The sequence below is a fragment of the Hylaeus anthracinus genome, unplaced genomic scaffold, assembly GCF_026225885.1.
Source record: "Hylaeus anthracinus isolate JK02 unplaced genomic scaffold, UHH_iyHylAnth1.0_haploid 2, whole genome shotgun sequence".
Classification (NCBI taxonomy): Eukaryota; Metazoa; Arthropoda; class Insecta; order Hymenoptera; family Colletidae; genus Hylaeus; species Hylaeus anthracinus.
The window spans coordinates 5,140,635-5,165,033 of record NW_026534838.1 but is presented as its reverse complement, the minus strand read 5'-3'; the positions used below and the strand labels follow the sequence as shown (position 1 = coordinate 5,165,033).

Sequence of the window (24,399 nt, the reverse complement as noted above, 5' to 3'; positions counted from 1 at the left end):
ATTTAGTTCGCGTAGAACCACCAAGAGAACATAATTATTATTTCATAGTTGTAGGCCTCAATATAAACGCAGTTCATGCAACTGCATTTCACGTTCTTCCATCGATAAGTGTCGCGAGGTATTCTTAACCCTGCGACACTTATCGATGAATAGCTCCAAATTACGTAGGCTTGTAATCCGCTTAAAATTTATTTAGTTAGCGTAGAACCACCAGGAAAACATAATTATTATTTCATAGAGGTATCCTTCTGCCATGCTCCGTGGTCTCCGAGTAAAGCACCTCTGGTGCGAGGTGAAAATTTTGTCCCACGGTACGTCAGGTATTCCGCGAGTTAGTCGATTGAGACAACGTAGTTAATGGAGGGGTGGATTAAAGAAATTTCGGCGCATAATGCTTAAACGATACCCTATTGTCACGAACGAGTTTCTGTTAAACAGAAGTTAGGCGGAGCTGCCTCTACGCGTTGGGAATATTTTGATTGAATTTCACGGGTTTACTCGGAGCATTTGCTGCTCCTGGTTTATTTTGCATTTGTGTTTCATTTCGAGGCTTCCCGGATTAACTCAGATTGCCTTGCGCGAAACAGTCGAAACATTTTGGTTGCTGGAAGGTAAATGCAATTGACTGGCATCTCGAAAACTCGCCAGGAATATTCCCGTAAACGACAAGTGACGTAGGAGACTCTCTAAACCCCAGACTGATTTCAAACTTTGTGAAATCTGATATACATTCTATATTATTAGGTGGACTGAAAAGTAACGTCGTTTTTGCAATTCTAAATACTTGTTTAGAGTACTCATCAGCTCGTTGATTTTTATCGCATTTTTATTGCATTGAAAATTTGAACACTAGATGGCAAAAGAATGTTGATAACGAGGGCGATTACGTAATTGATTGAAAATAGAAATTTATTAAAAATTTGTTTGAATTTAATGTAGAAGAAACGATATTACTTCCCGGTCTACCTAACATATTTTAAGACTATAACATACCATTATGAAATCTATCAGAAACAAAGTTGGACCGACAAAGAATTCTGTAAAAATATTACGTCGCGTCTCAAAATGAAAAGTGTTGCTCGGTAAATGTAATCCCGCTTCAATAGTAACGCGTGAGACTTAAAATGCACGAAAGTCTGCACCTCCGGTCGTGAAATTTAACACTCGTGCGTGCAGTTCGACGTTCCGCCATTTAATCCGATATCTAGGCACGCAATTTTGCACCGACCGGTGTAATGTTCAACCTACATATTTAATTCGATCTAAATAGTAAACTCCAAACGTCGAACGCATCTTTTATTCACGCCGTTGATTCGGTTTAGTGGCTTCCCAGATTTTCGTAATCATTGTTCGTATCGGACGCGTATCATTTTATCAATTACGGGATATAAATCGCGCCGCTTTGGTGGCCCCCTTCGCAGGTGGAATCGAGGATCGATACAGGCGATCCAGCCAGTCGAACGTGTATCCGTGCACTTTGTAGCGAAACGGACGGGTCTCGACCATAAACCCGGTTTGTACGCTACATGAATACCCGCGTCTTTATTTATGGGTTTTCACGAAGAAGTTCCCTTTGAGTGGAGGAGCTGGGCGGAGGAGCTCTGGCATCACGACAGCCGGAGTCGCGGAACTTTCCATCGATTTCCCCGCTCTGCGTGGCTGGCATGGTACATTTTATAAATTCTATAAAATCCCTCGGTCGCGCGATATTCGCCGCTCCTTTTATCCCTCCGACGTTTCCTCTTCTGGTGATCCCCCGCCTTCTTCGCGGAGACTTATTCCTTTTCTGTTGATACAGGTTAAGGCTCGTTACGTGAAATTCCGGTCCAGACGGTACACCGAGATCGTTAGAAAATTATTTTTCTCCTCTCGTACTACGTGACCATCCGCTCGCTCGATCAACGATCGTTATCGAGCCGGACCGCTTCGCCATTACTTCGCGGATTCTGATCCGAGACCGGCCACATAGAGTAATGCCTCGACAAACTGCGCGATTATTTTTGCTATGAAAACGACGGTTGCTTTTATGGTACTTGGACTCTGGCGAGAGATCAGGGACTAATATTAGAAGTGGAAAGTAATTCTGTGCGGCTGATGCAAATTTACCATTCGTTTGTAAATATGACAAGAGTATTGTTAGAATAAATTTGGTATATATGTAGATTATTGTAGATGCATTGCACAGCGATCATTAGGTTGAGATTTAACCTCTTCACACCCTTGGCCACATATGTGGATATTTAGTTTTTTTATAATTATAATTGCTGTCAATAATAAAAACAAAAATTTTGAAGTTACAGTCAGTCCCATTTGTACCCTGGATTGGAGAAATTTGTCTAAATTAAATGACAGGTTTGATCTGTCAAAATAAATGTTTCATTATAAATATGTATATGAATAACACTTCTAATGAAAACTTTATTCTGAAACATTAAACCTCTAATTTAATTTAGGTAAATTTTTCCAATAGACATTGAAGGTACGAATACTTGTGAGACTGACTCCATGTATTATTAAATCTACTGTAATGGAAGTATTAGGTTGTCCCATAAGTTTCTTTCGTTTTATTAATAATTAATTCATACACAATATTTTATGTTCTATGTTACATTACAAAATTGTGTACAATTCATTCCGCTCCATTACTGTTACAGTATCAATGTCTAAGAAATTAGATTGTCTATTTATATAAACACTGCCACAGAAAATAATTGAATGCAACTCACGAAAGAAACTTTTCGGACAACCTAATACTTTGACGTACTTAAACTAGACTCATGAATGTATAAGTGCACAGAATTACTCTCTACTCCAAATAACACACCACCAGTACCCCAGCATCTTTCCTAACTCTGACAACTTGATACTGCTGCAAACCTAATTTTCCAACCACCAATAGTCTGCTAACACCCAACAAGCCAACCCACTCCATTTACATACGCACGGCTACGGCTGTAACGTAGCTTTGATTCACAAATCGCGACAGCGCAAGACTTAGGGTAAAAATATTCCAGCATTACCTCGAGGTTATCTCCCCTAGACGTTAGGAAGAAAATCAAGCGTGGCTCCTTAAGTTCTCTGCCTCCTCTCGTAAATTCCTTAAGCCGCCATTTAGTTTCTAGGGAATTTAACGGCGCTACATGCGTATATCTGCTTGGCATGCGGATTCAATTCTAAAAGGGAAATAATGTAACGCACACGCTGTTCTTTATTACTTAGCTTTTCAGCCGTGCCAACTGGATACACTTTCAGCCCGGCACTTTTAAAAGCCATTAGCGTATCCCGACGATACCTTCGCGCGTCTCATAAATATAAAAGGATCACGATCGATTCAATTGCCACCGAGGAAAAACGGGCACAAAAATTACTCGTCCGTTTCATCCGTTTCAACGCTCCGGATCATTATCCTCGACAGCGGACACGCGCCAGGAATGTTCCATTTTCGGCGGCGATGAGAAGTTATTTATTCCCGTTCCTGGTAATCCTTCGATCGCGCTCAAAGTCTGAAACGGATCGGCTGAATTTTCCATATTCAAAGTTCGTGAAGAGCCGCGCGAGGCAAAAATCCTCGAGAGCTGAAACGGATCCCCTAACAACATCTCGTAAAACGGTCTTGCGTCGTAAAACGGAATTGAATCCATCTACATTTTTTTTCTCGAAATGCGTGTACCAACTAACAAAAGCACCCCCCGCGGACGTCTCTCGTTCAATTAGCAATCAAAGCCGCGGAGATGCAGAAGAGCCCGACCGCGAGTGGGCGGAGCCCATCCACGGTTATCGATTCCACGGATCGAGATAAATATTAATCAAGCGACGAGCCAAGAGATCGGAAAGAAGAAATCCCCTCCGTGGGGATCGTTTCCGGTAACGCGGCAATCTCGACGGACATAGTGCTTTGGTTTACGTCCGAGCTGCTTTTACTGCTCCTAAAATAAGGATCCTCAGGAACCCGGCGAAAGCATATATGCATTCGTGGTAATCGCGGCATCGAGAGCACGCTTGCGGCCGGGGTTTACCCGCGTTCGGCTTTGTTCGTATCGCGGCACCGGCAGTTCCTTCGAGCAATTCTGATAGAATGGATCGAATAGCTGCTTGTTACTGCACGTACCAGTGCCCTCGTCCATTTATATCGCGGCGTTTTATCGGCGAAGGTTACAGAATTCCGAACGATACCGACAAACGTTTCTTCCTTTTTCTCTTCTCTCTGCTTTATACACCCCTTACTGCGCCGAGACTCGTTTTACTAATATTGCTCGGCGAAGGCGCCTGGCGAACCGTAACCTAGCCAAATCGAATCTAAATTTTACCTCTGGTCAAACCGAATCCAACCGTGTCGCACACTTTTCTAAGTCGAACTATTAGGTTCTCCCAAAAGTTTCTTCCTAAGTTCCTTCCTAAAGTTTCTAAGCAATTAGGTTCTTTATTTATATAAACACTGCTACACAAAACAACTGACTGCAAGTCACGAAAGACACTTTCGGAACAACCTAATATGATTAAACTTTGTTCAGCAGATTCGAGTAGGTTCGACTGTACCAAAGGTTTATCACCGTCTATTTAATTTAACGTTTGCGTATCCGCAGTGTACACTGTCGGAACGAGGCTAAAAATATTTAAACCTGTTTTTTCCAGCGTGGAAACGTCGCTGACGACGAACGACTCCATTTCCCTGCAGCTGGCGACCTGGGCGCCACATGGCAACGCGTTGGTCTACGTCTACCAGAACAACATTTATTACAGACCGGAAGCGGAGAAGGCTGTCGACTATCAAATCACGGACACCGGGGTGTTCGGGACCATTTATAATGGAGTGCCAGACTGGGTGTACGAAGGTAATCTTCTTTGCTGAAAATTGTTCCGGAATCCATTTTATTATTCATGAGTCACTCTATGACCGCCTAATCGCCTTAGCTGACACTTCGTGTAACATATTTAGCGGATTCTAGGAAATCGGTATTATGCGGTTCTTACAGTAATTCTGTGTCACGCAATTATTTATTCAATTACATAGGTACCATTTTCTCCCTTTTCACCTTTTAAGGGATGTACACACGTTACTTCTTTTCAATCATTCCGATATATCTATATACATCTACCAAATATACATCTACTAAAAATCGGCATGGAATTTCCAGAGAAACTAATAGACTATGGAATCGCTAGGGATCTAATGGCAAAGAAGGCCATCTTCGAAAAGCACGAGTCGATAGCAATTTGAAACCAAACATACAAAGACTCTTAAAGTATCGATAAAGCGATCTAGTAAGAGGATCGCCTGGCTCCCTGACTTTTCCTCCTTTAACAATGCGACAGGTCGCATGATCCAGAAGGCAGGAAAACTCTAACTTTTCCTCCCCCGATGGAGCTCAGAAAAGCGATTCCTCTAATTGTTTCCAAACTTCCTCCAACCCCGCGCGATTCGTCTCTTACATCAGCGAGCGACACAACTCCGCTACTAGCGTATTACACTACGCGGTTTCAGTAATAACAGCGGGAGCGCTGTCTACCAGTTCTTCTGGAATAAACAAGCATCACACGGTTGAATTCACGTAGTTCGAAGCGGAAGCGGCGTTATCGCGACGAACTAGTTGTGCACGCTCGCTATGAAGCGCATACTTCAAAATAAACTGGACCACGTGTAACAACGGGTTCGGGAAGGGAGGGAGATGGGGGTAGCTGTTCGAACGAGTCGAATGAAAGGGCGTGGGCGCGGTTTCCGAACCGCGAGCTAGCAGTTTCGCGCGCAACGAGCGTTCAATTTGCCGCGTAATTATTTTTAACGGGGTCGCGGATCCTCGAAATTTTTAATTGGCCGTCCTGCCGGTTCGCTTTTCCCCCCGTCTTCCCTGTTTTCGCCGCGAGTCAAACGCGATTACGGTTATTAAGGTAAACATATTCGATCCCTCTTATTTTTTTACGCCGAAACCGGACGAAAAGCGTCGGACCTAATCCTCCCGCGTTATAATTAACGAGAGGGCAATTTACGCCGGTGTTCCGTAACTGTGTTTACCGTTTTCGAGTTCAGCGTCAAAAGTGGAAGGATTCCGTCCCGTGTCCCCGGACCTCGGTCCCAAATTGCTCGAATTAATTGCCACTGCAGGCGGTTCATTTAGTAGGACAGTCTTTAGTTAGGAAGCTATTACAGGCTTCCGCAGACCGGCATTTCATCGCAGATCTGTCGGCTGACAACTCTTGTGGTAATTAGGTTCCACTGTCCCCGCGATTCATTCAGGTATCGGTTAACATACGTTGACGCTATCGGGCAGGCGTCAGGGAGATCCGGGATTGAATCAGCTGGAGTCAATAGCCGGCGCATAACGCATCGGTTGTAGACGCATTTCAGCCTCGGCTACGTTTAATCGGATACGTGTCAGCTGCGAACAACTTATGGTGATCAAGTGTTGGCAGACTATAGCTCATTCGTGGGTTGATGGGTTGTTGGTGATGTAAGGGAGATTGAATCAGAGTCGATAGGCAGTTAGAAGATTCTAGACGGAGTCGACAGGAAGGTTGAGACCAATCGGTTCTGCTCGAGGATTGATTCATTGGTTGGTGAGAGTATTCAGGATTCAGAAGAGGGATAATCAAGGTTTAATGGAGGATCAGGTGTGGGCACTTGTAGTGATAGGGCATCAACAGTCTGTAGAACCAATCGAGTTGATAGGCAGTTAGAAGGTTCTAGGCCTCACTGTCCTGGAGCAATCGAGTTCCAAGAGTTCGTACTTCATCCTCCAATAGAGACGACAGGAAGCTTGAGACCAATCGGTTCTACTTCAAGGATTGATTCATTGGTTGGTGATAGTATTCAGGATTAGGAGAGTATTCTGAATAAAAGGGGTCAAGATTTAATGAAAGATCGATGACGTGCACTTGTACTGATAGAACATCATCAGATCCAATCGAGTTAGCAGTTAACAGATGAGGCAGTCAGGGTGTGATCAGGGGGATGATGACTTCATCTGTTCACATCAGGATGAAGACATCAAATAAACTCCAGACATAACCTAATTATTATAATAATATAAATATGATTGATGAATCGGCTAAGGTCAGCTTATGATCCCTATACTGTTGAACCGACATGTCAGTATCAAGGATTCCTCAAGTATGAAGATCGTCGACCTGGAAGGATCCTACCCACTCGTCATTATCGCTCAAATTAGTCAATCCTCGTGATGCATTCGAGCCTCAGCAGGCAACGCTTGTTCAGAGATAGGTTGGCTACTAATTCCTACGGCAATGGGGCTTCGACAAGATCGATCAGACATCAGTTATCAGTCTGGAGCAATTGGGAAGACACGAGATGGATTACGGAGCAATCAGTTCTACTCAACGGTCATTAGTCAACCTACCGGCACTGGGATGGACCAGCTATTATACCTAGCGTCTCATTTTTGTCTGGCCCAGGCTTGAACGTTATGAGCGAAATTAATGCTCTTCATGAAATGGAAATGGGACCTGTTAGTGAATCTATTTATCCTTTGACCTTCAATTTACCGTAGGATCGTAACTTTAATTAAGTATAAAATTATTGAGACGTGCCTGACTCGTGTCTTTCATCTTCTACTCAAATTCTGTACCACGAGCCTCGCACGTTGTTACAGGTTAAAGGGTTTAATGAGGTCTGATATTGATTCGCTACTCGAGGATGATGATAGTCACGTACTTGGCTTGACTGTGTACTATAACATACAATCAGCGCTACTATAAATACTCGTACTCTCTATGTTTATTAAAGAAATTTGTCTAAATTAAATAACAAATTTGATGCTTCCAAAATTCTTCATTGTGAATATACGAACGTGAAATATTTATTTGGAAAGATCAAGGCTGTCGTTAAATTTAGATAAATTTTTCAGATAGAAAAACACGAATATTTGTAGGACTGACTGTGTCAGTATAACATCTTCTGTGAAGATGTCCAAGATGAAAATACTGATCAGACACATATTTTAACCTCGCGTAGCTTCCTACTATAATACCTATCAATGTGCCATGTCACTTCAGGGAAATCCACTCCTCATACAATGAGAATCCAGTCTAACTATGAACTCCAAGTAGTCTCATTAAATGAAAAATCCCAATTCCAACGTGAAGAAGCCAGCGGAAGTCCTAAAGAAGTCAGGAGACCTAGCCAATCATCCCATTCAAACCCTGATGCTCCAGTTAGCGCCATCCCTGTTCCCACGTCCGTGAAACCATACAGATCACACCCAAACCATCCTCCGTGTATCTCTGGACGCATCGAGCCCAGAAGCAATTAACAGTCCACGTGTGCACCGGCGGAAAGAAATCCCCGGTCGAATCGGCGTTATCGCGAGCCGAGGCTAACGCGATCCCCGACGTCGGTTCGAGCTCGCGGCGCAATATTTTTTCGTCGGCCCTTTAGCGACACGTCGGCGCGCTTTGTACGTGTGCCGGATGAGTTTTCACCCCGGAAACCGGGAACAATAATATGTGCCGCGGTCGTAATTCACACAGCTGATGCTCGGGGGGACGTTGCACGCGTTTGCATATTCCTGAGCCTTCATCAGCCGTGTCTCCCTTTCCCCCCCTCCGTGTCGTTCTTCGCCCCGTGTTTCGCTAAATCGCGCTGCCGCCCCGGCGACGAGCTAACGCGGATGAAGCATAAAAATTCATCAGAGCAGCCAGCCGCGGAGAAAGGAGCCAGAAGGAGACTTTTTCACCCCTTTCTGAGGGCTGGCCTGATTCGTCGCCGCGCGTTCAATGGAACCTCCTCGGCTCTGTAAATATTTAAACGCGCTTCGGTATTAATGTTGCCTCGAATCCGGTTGCCGGGACTCCTTTTGGACGGCTCCCGCACCGCCCACGCCGGGATTCAATCAGACGACGGCACTGGCAAACCTCGTTTTGTATTAATTGCGCGCCGATTTTTGAGCATTGCTCTGGGGTTGCGACTGATCTCGAGCCGGGATTGTCCGATCGTCGTTCAAGATTCGGCGAACTTGCTTCTTCGTTTGTTCAAGGGTTGGGGGACCTTTCGGTGGGTTGTTTCTTGTCTCTCGAGGAACTGGGATCTCTTCGGGCGATGGAGCCGCGTTGGGGTAGGTACGGGAATCTATCAACGAGCTGGACGGCGAATGAATCTACCGAGCTTAGCTTAGGTGTCAGGTAGCAATTCAACCCTTTACGCTCGAGGCATTTTTCTGTAAAATCGAATCCAGTTTATTTTTATAATAAATTTCTGTGAAACTAAAAATTCTACTTCGAAAAGGAATTAGCTGTATTCTGATACAAGTAAAATTAAAATTGTATGGTCAAAAAATCACTTTTAAATTACATATGTCGCCCTAGAGGCGCCATTAGAGCGCAAAAGGACAGTCAGTTCCTTAAATAAATATTCGTACCATCTATTCCTATCAAATAAATCTGTTTAAATTAAATGATATTTTCAAATAAATTCGTTATGAATATGTACATAAAAAAAACTTTACACTTGAAGGTATTTATAATGAAACATTTATTTGAAAATATCAAACCTATCGTTCGATTTAGACAGTTTTCTTTAACAGACATAGAAGGTCGAATGGTTGACAGTGCTTTTCACTGAAAAACTAAACAAATTAATTCTAAAAGTGTCAAAGAAAAGAAAATTTTAATGAATTTCTTGAAATCCGATGAAGCTACTATAACTATAATTTTCAATAGTACCAGCATGCCAGTGAACGCGTTAAACACAGACTTCAGATTTCGCGCGTTCCCTGTCATCTCCGAATACAAACAATCTCAAGTCAGCTCGCAGCCCCGAAGAACATACAGGGTGGAATCGTTCCACTCGATCATCTCAACGGTGCAATTGGCATCGTGATTGTTGCCGTCGGCCGAACTATCCGAGTCGCGCGTTTCACGTTTCCCTTTAAACAGCCGTTCTAGGACGTTTCAACGCGCCTCGGTGCTCGAATGATTTTTATACCGTGGAGAACGGAAGGAGGGGGTTGGTGGATTGCGACGGGCTCCGACGGGGGACGTCGATAAAGTGTCAAAGCGTCGACGAGAGGCGTGCCAGGAAGTTTTCAACAGCCTGTATTTTGTTCCCCGTCAGCCGGAGGACTTTCCTGCTGACGACATACTTTATCCAGTTCCCCAGGAGCGCGGCTCCAAGGATTTCGTCGGCAAGAATTTAGAATAAAGGCTGATTTACACACGCCGCGGGCGTCCCGGAGCCCCGTCCGACCGTCCGCCCATCGATTTCCACCTTCCCTGAAACGTATGTATCTGTTTTAGAGCGCCGCCTCTATAAACTCAATCTGCCAACGACCGGACGGGATTCATCGCGAGTAATGCATATGCAAAGTGACTGTAAAATATTGTTCTCGCCCGCGCGCGATCCCAGCCAGGCTGAAAAATGGTCCACCGTTCGACACTCGTGTAGGTATACGGCTCGAACAAAAAGTTTCTATGCTGATTTTTTTGGGGGGGTGGGGGGGAGGGGAGCGTTCGATGTACCGGGGTACGTAGATGTAGACTTCAGGTAGAGGGGATGGGGTTCGAACAAATTTCAACCAATCGAGTCAAACAGTGAGCAAACTCGAAGGGACTTGGATAAGCACACCAGTCAAATGTCGAGGAAACTCGACGTTGGAAAGACTTAGATAAACAAATACAGTAAGGACTAGATAAATGCAAGATATGACTGTCCTCGGCACTGGAGGAGATCTTCTTTGACACTCGGCGAGTGAGGAGTGTAATATGACCATAATCGATTGATACGCTTCTGCCAACTGCTTTTTTTTAACCGACTTCGAAAAGGAGGAGGTTACTCAATTCGACACGTATATTCTTTTTCCTCGGACCTCCTTTTCTTTCGCTCTCTGTCCTTTAAATACATATAAACATAGAATAGAAACCTCGACTGGATAATTGCAATGTTTGTCTCCCGATTTTCTTGCACTTATACAATCTTTACTGTAAGTGAAACGTAATAAAAACTGGGTTTGAAATGGGCTCTCGAATCCTATCAAACCACGTGAAATTTAAATGTAAAATGAATCTGGCCAAGCCAAACACCTTCTAACTATTTAGCAAACCTCCTAGTTCAGTAAAACCAGGCCAAACTGCGGATCAATGCACGGAGTATGTAGATATAGATTTGATGTAGATGAGGTTCGAACAAACTTCAACCAATCGAGTCAAACAATCAGCAACCTGGACGTAGAAGGACGTGGATAAGCAAACAAATCAAACATCGTACAAACTGGGTTGGAAATGGGCCCTCAAGTCGAATCCTACCAAACAACGTGAAATTTAAATGTAAAATGAATCTGGCCAAGCCAAACACCTTCTAACTATTTAGCAAACCTTCTAGTTCAGTGAAACCACGCCAAACGACGCGAGTTGTAGACTCACGCCAAATCTATTTTAAATCTAATTTTCTCTGGAGTCGAATACATTTTTGGCTGTTTAGGCCACTTCCAGGCCTACTTCCATGCACTTCCTTCCCTTGAAGCCTTCTTCTCCTCTATGCGGCTCCTTCGAGGCCCCTTTTAGGCCTCCTCTTCCACAGAACTCCCTTGAAGTCGGTATTTGGCCAGCTCCTTTTACGTCTTCATTTAAATCCTTTTGAGGCTCCTTTCAGTTCCCACGCTAGGATTGCCGCGAGATTTCTCTCTAACCTTTTTTTGGCTTCGTTTTGAAAAATTCATCCAGCTCTTCCATCCGCCCTTCTCGCTGCTTTAAGCTTCGCGTTTCAAACCACAAAATGAGAATCTACTTTCCCGGGCGTAGAGATATCAAGCCTCGCCATTTTCATAAAGTATCACCGGAACACCGGTTCCGGTTAAATATTTGTCCACTGGGCGATGCTAATATTTGTCACTTTGTTTACCTACTAAAGTAACATATGCATCAAGGCATTAGCTACGAGATCCCAGTGCTGCGTCCACGCATCCCTTTAATCCCGACTGGTATTAAATTTGTACGAACCAGATTTATCTAACGCTGCATGCGCAAGGAGCCCGAGTGCCACGGGTTTTGACGAGGGTTAACTGTATTTCATTAGCGGCATTAGGAGCCCGAAAATGACTGTGGTCGACTGCGCGAACGGGGACAAAATTGTGGTTAGGTAAAGTGCCTTGTGTTCCTTCGTGGCGATTAGAACGTCAAGGAGCTGAAATACCGGGGACAAAGTTGGTTAGGAATTCCTGTGATTGGAAGTCGGACGACAAGTATTGGATGTCGCTCGTTAGGTGTTCGATAGAGGATATCAGATATTGGATGTTCGATGTTAGAAGCGGGTATGAAGCAGAAGCTGTGATATATCGGTCACCTTTGCGTTTGAATTATGTCTCCGCGGCGAGTCCAACGAGGAAACGAGGAACGAAAAAGACGCGAAAATGTCAAACTATCTGGTCGACAGCTGGAGAGACAGAACTTGGTTAATTACCAGAGCACTGGGAGCCTGTTAAATTAAGTTAATTAACAAAATACACAAGGAAAGTTGCGAGGAGACCGTCATTTTCCGAGATTTACTCTCGTCCAAGTTTTCAATGGGAATACGCGGAGCAGCGGATACGACATTTTCCCAGCACTTGACGAACAACGCTCCTCTAACAAAAATTAAACAACCGCGCTCCTCCTCGTTCGAAACCGGTCTAGTTATTAATGGTCGTCGCGGAACGTCGCGAGGACGCCGGTCATTTCGCGGATTCGCGGCGAATGTATTTTTCGAGCCACCTTTAATTAATCCTTGGCTCCTGCGAGCTCGCGAAACTGATGTTGCAAAATTCCACGTCTGGTTTCGAATGCAACGCGCGAACATTCTTCGGGGCGCGTTCATTCCTTGCAAATTTCAAGTCGCTCCCTCCCCTTGTGCGCTGTAATTAATCACAGTTAGCAGATGCAGATGTGAGTCCGATGGTTTAAGTAGCCCCCCTCGAAGGCTACAGCTTGGTGCTGTCCTATTAAATACAAAGTGTAGATGGTTTATTCGTTAGGTCAGAAATTGTAGGTGGTTTATTCGTTAGGTCAGAAGCTTTCTCGGACGACGAATAAAATTTGTTCAGTCGTTATTATAGTAGAGGTTGATTCTACGTAGAAAATTGAATCGAAATTGTAGAATAAAATTTGTTCATAGGACGCTTAATTTTCGAAAGAAATTAGTTTGAAAATTTGTCGAGTATGATGTACTTGATTATTTAGAAAGTGTTCCTCTTATAAGTCGAAGAAATTTAATTTTTACATGATGGAGCACCACCACACTGTAGTAGAGAAGTAAGATGTCGTTTATGTGAATGAAAATTATAACCCCTTATCACCTTTAGATTTTTATTTGTGTACAAACATTGTGTGAAACAATTATTACACCGTTTGAGCAATTAAAATTGCACAACGACATATTAGAAAACGTTGAATGCATTTTAATAAAAAGTGCACAGTTACTTCGATAAATTTTCAAACTTACGGAAATAAAGTGTCATATGAAAAAATTGTATTCTAATTTTATTTTCTAATTTTATTCTAATATTTAGCTACCTGGCACCCTGAATAAAATATACTCCAACGCCGTCCAATAATCAAACGCTGTTGTCCAGTAAACCCTCAAACGTTAATCCTTTGAGTGCACATATGCGTCCAGAGAAAGCCATCGGTGTGAACGCATATATGCGTTTGTCGATCTTTCGCGCCGTCCACGCGGATTGCTTTGGACAAGAGTATTGCCGCTCAAAGGGTTAAAGGCGATAGGTGCTCCCATTCTCCTGCAACGAAACAATCCAATTCGCGCGGAGCAGTTCCCTTGCCGACTGCGAACGACATTTTCTCAAATTTTGGCAATAAATAGCGCGGACAGTTTTACGGGCGCCATCAAGAAGAAGCGTTATAAACGTCAACGCAATTTCTATCTCCGGCGAGGATACACGCGGGAACGCGATAGCAATACCTCCGTCCTCCGTGGAACTTCTGTTCCTCATTGTTTTTCTTCGGGGAAACGGAGAGATACCGCGAGATCCTCTCCACGACTCAATATATCTTCCGGCTTGACAACGTTCGACCGGTCCGCAGTATAATACGCGACGAGTATCACCTTTTTATCCGTTCCAGCGCGGAAATTCGCTCGCGAAGTCACGAGCAGCGGAGACAGGAGACGACGTTTGCTAACGTGTAACGTCGTCAACCCCCTCAGGGACTGTAGCATGCGAATATTCCCGGGTAGCTGGGGACTCGTGGGCCCCAAACAGACGTGTAAGAAAAACGAGACTAACGTAAATGTAATGTACAGAGTTACGATAATACGAAGGAGTCAAAATTAACATATTGTTGTATAGTAAATTCGTGTTTGCACTTGCATTATCTATTTCAGTTAATAAAAGCCAGGGCGATTTAAATATTGCAAAAGATTTGCTCGTCGTGTTTAGTCCTGTCGGCTTTTAAACCTTTTTTAACATAAAATATATTAGGTGGACTGGAAAGTAAGGTCGTTTCTGTGAATCTCAATTGCAAATTTTGCACACTAGATGGCAAAGGGCCATCGATAACGAGGGTGATTACATAATTGCTTAAAAATAGAAAATTGTTAAGAATATTTGTTTGAATTTAATTTAAAAGGAATGACGTTACTTTTCGGTCCCCCTAATACTCTCGTCCTCAGGGGCTGTAGCATGCGAATATGCAGCTACAGTACGGGCTTAGCGACCCCGGGGTACCCTAGCTAGATGGGTGCCAGTGTGGCCCAATAGACGTAAAACAAGACTGACGTAAATGTTATGTATGCAAAGTAAATTCAAGAAGAATAGAAACAATTGTATCGTGATGTATCGATTTAGTGGAATAACTGAAGTGATAGTTATGCAGTTCAAAAAACCAAGCAAGCAAGAATACACTCTCAGTATTTAAGATTATATCATTAAGTACAGTACGGACTGGATAAGTGCAAGGCAGAATTGACTGGATAAATCCAAGATGACTATCACCACCACTCGGTGAGCGAATATTACTCGCATCATTAGTATTCAGTGTTCATCAGTATTACTGCATCACAAAGTTTGACATTAATGATGGTAACCCCGCATTCTTTGCTTGCAGCATACTATGTGCCAGACCTAGTTTTATGCTAGAAGAAGTCAATTAAAGGCGAGAAAACTAAACCAATACAACACTTAGCTAGGAGAAATCAGGTTTTCACAAAAACAGCAAAGAGTAGCAGTTAAAAAAAAAAAACTAAATCTCTAAGGTCTAAGGTGTTCTAATATACAAATACTACCTCTGTCTTCGGTTCATTATGAAGGAAAAATATATCCCCGATTTGTACGGTCGATATGCGAACGTCACAGGTGTATTCATCAGCTGACCAAAATCCCACGTACTACCATAGCTTGGAGTCTGAATATTCCCAGCGCCGGGGGCTCTCCTCCTCCTCTTCGGAAACTGATACACCCAGCCCCGGAGTTCGCAAACACCATCCTGACGAGTCCCATTCGCATGGTCGATCGGGCGGGGCCATTGGCCAGATCTCCTCTTCATAGCGGTGACGTTCGACACCGCGTCCATACGCTGCCGGTCCAGATAACGTTTCCGGCGTACACTGCATGCAGGTTAAGTTTCGCTCACGAAAAGTGGCCATTGTGCGGACGGCCATTCAGTATGCATGCAACGTTTGCGCTGGATATCCAGCGAACTTGGTCCGATAGCGACCCTAGGCATTGCATAAATGCCCGGAAGATGTTATTGACTGCGGGGATATTGCGTGGGAGGAAAGGGATGAGGCCTTGATATGACGTCGATTCGGAATCAATGACTCCCGTTCTTCGCCCGAGCCGATATTTCAAACGGGCGCGTTGTGCACCTGGGTCGTCGACCCCTTCGCATTTGTTATTCCTTAATTAGCCCCCTTTCGACCGAGTGGCCCGTTGAAAAAGACGCGTTGGTTCGGAAATGGATAGATGGTACTCTTTGCATCCTCGTGCGATGAGATCCAGAGGGGTTGATTGGATGTGTTTTCGCGGATTGGACTTTCCGTGAATGTTTAAAGACTGGAGGTATGTTTTACAAAGGGCTGAGCATGAACAATTCAGGTTTCGGTGTACTAAGCAGACCTGGTGACTGTCGCGGATCGCGTTGTGTTTACACAGATTGGACTTTCTCTGAATGTTTAGAGTTCTATGTTTCACAAAGAACTGCGTGGCAGCAAGCTGCAATGATGAGTAGAAGATATTTGGTTGTCCCAAAAGTTTCTTTCGGTTAATTAATAAGTAATACAGTCGGTCCCATGAATATTCCCTTCTCTGTCTATCGAAGAAATTTGTTTAAATTAAATGGTTGGTTCCATGTTTCTAAGTGTATGTTTGTATAATTATGTTGATATTCCCACTAAAGTTGGCAAATGTGATAAATACTGAATACTTAGAATAAATGTTGCTGCATCCATGTTCTTGTTCGTATACATATTTATAAATTCAACATTCATTTGGTAATATCGAAACTATTATTTAATTTAATCAAACTTCTTCAATAGACATAGAGGGTATATTTATGGTATTGACAGTACATACACGATATTTTATGTTACATCAAAATGCACGAATCATTTTGCCTCCTTACAACATCAATATCTAAGAAATTAGATCGTCTATGTATTAATTGCCTATGTAAACACTGTCACGCAAAATAACAGAGTGCAACTCACGAAAGAAACTTTCGAGACAACCTAATAGACCGGGAAAGCACCGTGTCTGTCGCATTTATAATTCCTCGACACTCCTTCTATCTCCACAGTTTACAATCTCCAAATAATTTAAATTCTTCCCTCAAATACGACGGTTTATCAAAGCCTGTCGATCCAGGTATATATTTAGCCTCCAGAAGTCTCTGATTCAATAGCAATAAAGTTTTCCCCAACGGAAATATTGACTCCAGGCCAGTTCGTAGGCCGTTCGTGTCGGCGTATCGTATCTTTCTCCGTGTTGGAGCATCCCCCAACTCCGGCGAAAGTTTTGCACGTTGTCTATCAACGGCGCGAGAGCTCCTCGATCAACGCTTTCCTTCCAATTCCCTGTTCTCGGGGCGCGTTTCAAGAATAAGGCGTCATTGTTCGCGCAACACTCGATCGCGAAGAAGAGAATTCGATGAATTGCCGCGTCCAGAGAGCGGATGGGTGTTCCCCGACCGTGAGTTATGTATTTCAGGCGACGAAACCGCGGCCTGATAGATATCTTTCTGAACGGAGTGTACTTTTACGTGCGGTTTGAGGACGGGCGACGGCGGAGGCGAGGGGAACCCGATCAGAAATCGGAATCCCGTGGAAAGGAGGTTCCATTAGCGAGAACGGATTTGGAGAAAAGGATTTCTCCGAATCCCCGTCGTTCTATTAATGTCACATCCATCGCCGTCGGGGACGAGAAGGAACAGAGAATAAAGGCGGTAGGAGAAAAAGTACGATGAAAGCACGGATTTTCGTCTTACGTAGCTTGTATCGGTAGTCACGAAAACTCTTAGCCCAATTATACGCGATACGTCGACCAGGTTCGCGGCCGACCAGGCGACGTTCTGTAATTACAGAACACGATGATCGAGTGCGCGGGAGATTGAACTTCGCTTCGGAGCTCCTTTGTTTCGGACTCGTTCACCGTCGGATAATTGGTATACTTTGGAGACTGATGTCCTGTATAACCTAACGCGACTCTCGCTGGCGGGATGATAAAATACCGACCAGGGATGGAGAACGTTTGGGTGAGGGTTGGATCAGGCTTGAGTTGTGGCACGTTGGCTGAGACGTGTCTGGGTTTCGTTGATGCGAGTGTTAAGGGTGTCTGAGTGCTGTAATTGCGAGTGATTAATAGTTTAGATTAAAGTACTCCTCAAACATTGAGTTCTACACTCTCCTAATTTCTGAACATTCTGAACATTCATAAATATTCATACGAACCTATCTCTATCGAAGAAGTTTGACTAAATTAAATAATAGTTTTGATGTTTCCAAATGAATTTTTCATTATAAATACGTGTATGAAAAAAGTTATGCATGTATACAGGGTATTAACAGAAAACGCCGACCAATCAGAGCGCGCGGCTGACTAGCGCGTACCCTATTCTACTGCGGCTGACTAGCGCGTACCCTATTCTACTGCGGCTGACTAGCGCGTACCCTATTCTACTGCGGACGCTCTACCTGCATACTCGCGCTCTGATTGTTCGAACTTTTCTGTTAATATCTTCTCAACGAAGCCTCTGACATGTTCGCTAAGGAAAAAGTTGTTTCAAATCACTCTGGTCCCTGGTCGGGACCGACGAGTTGCTTATGTTGAGGTAGAAAGCAGTTGCTTATTTCGAGACAATACTGTAATAAATGATTTATTTGAAAACATGGAACCTAAGCAAACGTACATTTGGAAACATGAAACCTACAATTTAATTTAAACAAAAATTTCTTCAGTAGACATGGAGGGTACGAATATTTATGGGACTGACTGTATGTTTGAACATGCTTTAAGTGTCCGAGTGTTTGCCACTATTAGGTAAGATCTGAAATACTTTTAGTCTCTGTCATCCATGTTATAGACGTTAACGTAAGCAACGTAGATCCAAAAGAGCCACGAATGGTGATTAACCGCTAAAGTATTCCGTCAACAGCATCAAACACGATATTCCTCGTCCGACCAGGCCGAACCTAAGTCCTCCCTCCGCTTAAATTACCAGTATAATCAACGTATTAGCACTCATCTCCATATTATTATCATAATGTGCACGTATCGCGCAGCGCAGAGCCAGCGACTTCTCGTCGTCAGCCCGATCGCCAGGAACAAGCTCGATACACGAGAAAGGCAACGCGTTACAGCGATTCGTGCATTTTTCCCGTCCTCGGGGATGTAATCCCGTCTACCCAGCGGTAATTCGCCTCGCCTGAAGCCGGTGGCATTAGCATTCTCCGTTAAATAACCGGCGACCGGTTGCTAGGTGTTAGCTGGCAATCGATAAAGCGTCAGCTCGCATCTCCTATAATCGAATCAGTTTTATCGGTCTAAAGCGGCCCACCGCAATTGGTTGGAACCGATTGGCAGGATATTTGCTGTCTGTCGGAAATCCCGATAAGCAGTAAATGAAAAAATAACGGGGAATATTTGTTTACCAGCGCCGTGGAATCCTGTTTCACGAATTACGACCGTCTCCTTTCGTCCTCTCCGAACCCACCCACGCCTCTGACGCAGTCCTCGCCCCTTTGTTCGCTGTTGCGCCCGACGACGCGTTGGCCCGAAATATGTACACGGGACGAGGAGGCGTATTTTGAATAATTTCGTGGCCGTTTAGGGCGACTAGAGCGCAAGCTGACGTGGCAATTATTGCCAGCACGAGACTCGTCAGGCTTCCACAGCCTCCGCGTAAAACTCGTTTCCTTTTGGAATTTACTGGCGCGTTCCTTTTCGGGTTTCACGGTTAGGGGTAGTTGCAGAGGACGCGATTTAAATAGTAGCCTCCCCGAGTGTTCCTTTGGCTGGTCAGACGATGAACCTCTCGACCGAGCACGTAGGTTTCAGTTTCATTTTAGGTGATTTTGTGTCGGACAGTGTCAGACACTGAGTTCTACATTCTTCTAATTTCTGGACAATTATATTGCCAACTACACTTGTTATTACACTTGTTATATTACAGTTGTTTAGTGAGCCTCTTTTTCACTCCCTGTCCTTTTGTACGTTCGACTCGAGCCAAATGTAAACACAGAATAGAAACCTCGACTGGATAACTGGAATTTTTGGGTCCCGATTTTCTTACACATATCGAGTCCATACTGTGTTCTGAACGTCTGACGCGTAGAACATAAAGTATATAGAAGACCGTGTGTATTGTGACCTATTCTATACAACTGGCCAGGAAAAGGCTAGGAACTTAGATTTCATTGCTTCCCAAGACTCTGTGTAGCATTATGGATACTGCCAGACCTTCTTACATATTCATACCAACAGAATCATGATTCTACACAGTACCACACTACCATTTATCACCGTAGAACTGTTGTTCCGTCGCGCACACTAAGTCTAGAACCTTTTTGGTAGACACCAATCATCAATTTTAAAGTGTCTGTTTCATGTCACGCCAAAGAGCGCTAAGGACCTCGCCACCTCGGTCGATGCGTTTCGTTCAGGGTCGAGGAAACAGACTTTGACGAAGAAACGAATCGTGGCCGTAGAAACAAACCGTTGAGGGAGCGGAGATCGATGAAACCCCGCTGGCCTTGTCGGGAATACACGACAATAAGAGAGTGAAGGCAGTTGACGACGTTGCTTGCTTGATTTTTTTAAGTGCATGACTTCAATTATTCTCAGTGTAAGAAGTGTTCGTACAGGAACTCAAATTCGAAATGAAACTTCATATATTCTACTTTATTAATCAATTTTACGGAAAGAAATAATTGACCAACATTCCTACATATTTTTGGAGTAAATTAAAGTTCATTACTATTAATGTTAACCTCTTATTTCTTTTCTTATTAATTTTATTTTAAATCGCTTGCTGTACTTCTTACACTGACTGTATATCTATTATTCTTGACATTACTTTGCCTCAAATAACTCCTGAATATTAAAACAGTCTGAGTCAGTCCCCGGAATTACTTGCACCGATCTAAATGAACCCTAATATTCTTTATTTATACTTCACAAACATAACACGATGAGCAAAGCTTATCCAATATTCCACATCGCCCCGGGTTTCATAAATTGAAACCGATAATGCAAGTGTAACGAGTTTACTCGTGACCGGTCGACAATGTGTAACTCGACCTAGATAGTTGACCTACGTATCTGCAGAGAAGATGAATGCATCGAGGATGACGACGAGGTTCGTGTTCCGGTCCTCCCGACTGGAGTATGTTTCGATGAATTTCCGGTGCGCCAGGGATCTTTCCTTCGCTTGGAAAGAGAATTCCAGCTATAATATTTCAGCAGGGGAAGCGCATCGATTATTAACAAACGAATCGCGTCGGAACGGAAGCGAGTCGTACGTCAGGAAATTGGTCGTCACGCACCTGGGCCAGGATCATGTTTTAGCAAATAGGTCGTTACGCAACGGATACAAGTCGCAACGTACAAGTGGGACGTCATCCAGCGGAAGGCGGTCGTATCTTAGCGAATAGGGTCGGCAGCTAGCAGGGGCGAGTCATATCTTAGGGAATGTGTTGTTATCTGACGCGAATGCGATTCGAGTCCTGGCAAATAGGTCGGTGGGTAGAATCCTCAGTCAGTAATAAATGCATAGCTCCGTACCTATGGCGCCGCACAATGAACGCGAATCAATATTTCAAAGCTTGGTGTTATCTTGGGGAAATTACACCGTTCGAACCGAGCGTAGATCGTTCTAGGTCAACTTCTCCCGAACTAACTTGCATCCGAGCGAATAAGTCAACGGAGCCAAGCCCTATTTGGAGTTTAGAAATTCGAGATTCGAGAGCTTGAAGATTTGGGGATGTAGGAACTTGGGGGTTTGAGTATTCGGGACTTTGGGCCTCCAGGCTTTGGAAACTGAGGCCTTGGAAATTCAAGGCTTTGAGAATTCAAGACTTTGAGAATTCAAGACTTTGAGAATTCAAGACCTTGGAAACTCAAAACCTTGGGAATTCGAGGCCTTGGAAACTCAAAATTTTAGGAATTCAAGGCCTTGGAAACTTAAGGCCTTGGGAATTCAAGACCTTGGAAATCCAATACTTGGAAACTTAAGACCTCGGAAACTCAAGACTTTGGAAACTCAAAACCTTGAAAACTCGAGACCTTAGGAATTCAAGGCCTTGGAAACTTCAGGCTTTGAGAATTCAAGACCTTGGTAATTCAAAACCTTTAAAACTCGAGACCTTAGGAATTCAAGGCCTTGGGAACTTAAGGCTTTGAGAATTCAAGACCTTGGAAACTCAAAACCTTGGGAATTTAAGGCCTTGGAAACCGGAGTCCTTTAAATTACAACTGAAAACCCCGAAGAAAGTAATCAGAAAATTTGAAACTCACCACTTAGAAAATTAGAAAACCATGATCCCCAGAATATCAGGTCAGAAATCCGAACTAAATAAATAACACGATCCTCACAGCCCTAACCCGAGCCCTATCCTAGAGCCTAGGTCGTCACCCAACGGAAAACAAGTTATGCACTTGGGATTATTTTTAAACGAAAGTATAGATAGCACGTAGGTTCAATAGCTTATCGATCTCTCCGACGCTAGGACTAACCGCCGTAATCGTACTCCAGTGTGTCTTCTCGACGAAGCGACTCGACAGGTGGAACTAATTGCAATCGCAAGGAACGACGCGGAATTTACAGTCTTCGTTGCCATTAAGCGCGCCCAAACTTCTATAGCCGGTGTCTCGCAGGCTCGTTCGTGGGCTCGAATGTCTTGTTTCTTGAGTCAGCGTCAACGTCAGTGCAATGTTGCATTGTTCGGCCAAGTTCACTCACCCGGTACAAGCTGTAACGTCGCGGCTCAGACCGGTACGGAGCGCGATGGTTCCGACCCTCCCCTTCCAGAGACCATTATTCCGACGATAGTTTGGTAGATGAATACACCGTGATGGGTATCTATTTTCCATTTTGACTGCGAGCGATCGTAAGTCCTCCCACCGTGACGCGACTTCTGGATTCTGGAAACTTTCTATCAACTTCGCCGACATTTTCTTGCGTAATTCGCGATACCTTTCGTGGTCACAAAAGTGAACAGGAAGAACGATCAAGAAATGTATAAAGCAAAGGATTAACACTGAAACTACCAAACAGGTAAATTTGACCTTTGAGTATCTTCTTCTCACTCAGTTATCGATAATGTCCCTATTGCAATTTTTGAGGAGAATTGATTTAATTGAAAAACTTAGGATTAATTTCGCCATTTCTTGTTCCTGAGAGAGTGTATTCCCTTGCCATACCCCCAGTGTAAATTATGAAATTATTAATTTTATTCAGCAACAGAAGATTTCGATATTCGTGATCCGTTCCACGGAGTTTGTTTAAAAAGCAATTATGCCGAAATATAATCTCACCTGGAATGTTTATTGCCAATTGACGCGTTGCACGGGAACGATCGTCGAAATCATTTCACGGAGATACGATTACGATGCCGGATAACAGAACTGTCGGTCAATCAGAATGACCATTAATTGTCGCGGCGCAAAAACGGAAATCAGATAATTGGATTTCTGGCTCGTATTGGTCTGGGCCGGTGTATTAACGCTCGAATTATGAGACGATTGATAAATCATTCAAGGATCATCAATCATACAAGCGCCGCATGAGATATTCGCGGGATCTATGTTACTATTAATTGGGGGTTACGCGAATGCTAAAGTATTCTCCCTTTCGGTGTATTCTCCCCGTTGAAATTAATCGAGGAATGATTTGTCAAAAGAATAACAGCGCATCGTTCGAGGTTTCCATGCAAAATTCATCTCGATAAACGCATTTACAATGCACGATATATTTTTGACACGTTACAATTGATTACACGAACACGAAGAATTCGAAAGCATAATGTTTAAATATTGTCAACAATGAAAGAAGCGTGCCCGTGAATTCCATACCGTCGTTTTTAAAATATTTTCCTAGATTATTAACGGTTCCATTGCGACGATATTCAGCATACCGTGAACGAGAGCAACGATCGAAATTTATTTTCACGTTTTATGTGGATACCACGAGTACGGTGTTGTTTTACTTTTTTTTTTTATTTTTAAATTTTCGCGTGAGCGCGTCAAAAAGAGTGACACGGCGTTTTACGTTTGGTAGCATTCCGACCGAAGTGATTCGTGTTAAATGAAAATCCGGATAAACGTGACAGTTTTGCCTTTGAAGCAATTTTCTCTAACCTTGGCCTGCTTCCGTCAAACGTTGGCAAATTTAGACGTCGATGGAGGCATCGCAGAACAGCGTGGGTTAGCTTTGCTTCTTTTATCGAGTAACCCTTAAGAGTGGAGGAGGATGCGTTATAAGTGAAAGTGTAGTTTAAAGTGTCAAAGGACTTCCTTGAAGTGGGAGTGTGGTCTTAGATACACAGTTTGACGTTACATTTAAGACACTGCTTACTTTATATTTCATATCAAAAGTGCACAGCTGATACACAAGCTAACTTTGCATGGCACCTACAAGTAGTAGCGTGGCCTTATTCATCTCAGACATAAGTGGAAGTGTGGTTTTACATACGTATTTTGACGTTACATTCAAGCCAAAGACACTACTTACCTCTCCAAGATAAAGAGCCTCAACCCAAAGACACTGCTTACCTTACATTTTATATCAAAAGTGCACACCTGGTACAAAAACTCGCTTTACATAACACCTACAAGTAGAACCGTTGCTTTATGCATCTAAAATACACTAGTGGAAGTGTGCTTTTACATACCTACTTTGACGTTACATTCAACCAGCACTGCTTACCTTACATTTTATATCAAAAGTGCACAGATGGTACAAAAACTCACTTTA

At 43.5% G+C, this 24,399-nt stretch overlaps 1 protein-coding gene across 4 annotated transcripts in view; it reads left to right on the top strand.

Annotated features, from left to right (window-relative positions):
- Positions 1-24,399, top strand: part of LOC128893065 (venom dipeptidyl peptidase 4-like) — a 242,056-nt gene that overhangs the window by 135,043 nt on the left and 82,614 nt on the right. For all 4 annotated transcript variants that reach the window (XM_054153815.1, XM_054153814.1, XM_054153813.1 and 1 more), the window contains one exon: positions 4,633-4,832. In XM_054153815.1, the coding sequence (XP_054009790.1) occupies positions 4,633-4,832 (200 nt within the window). The remainder of the gene's footprint in view (positions 1-4,632; positions 4,833-24,399) is intronic.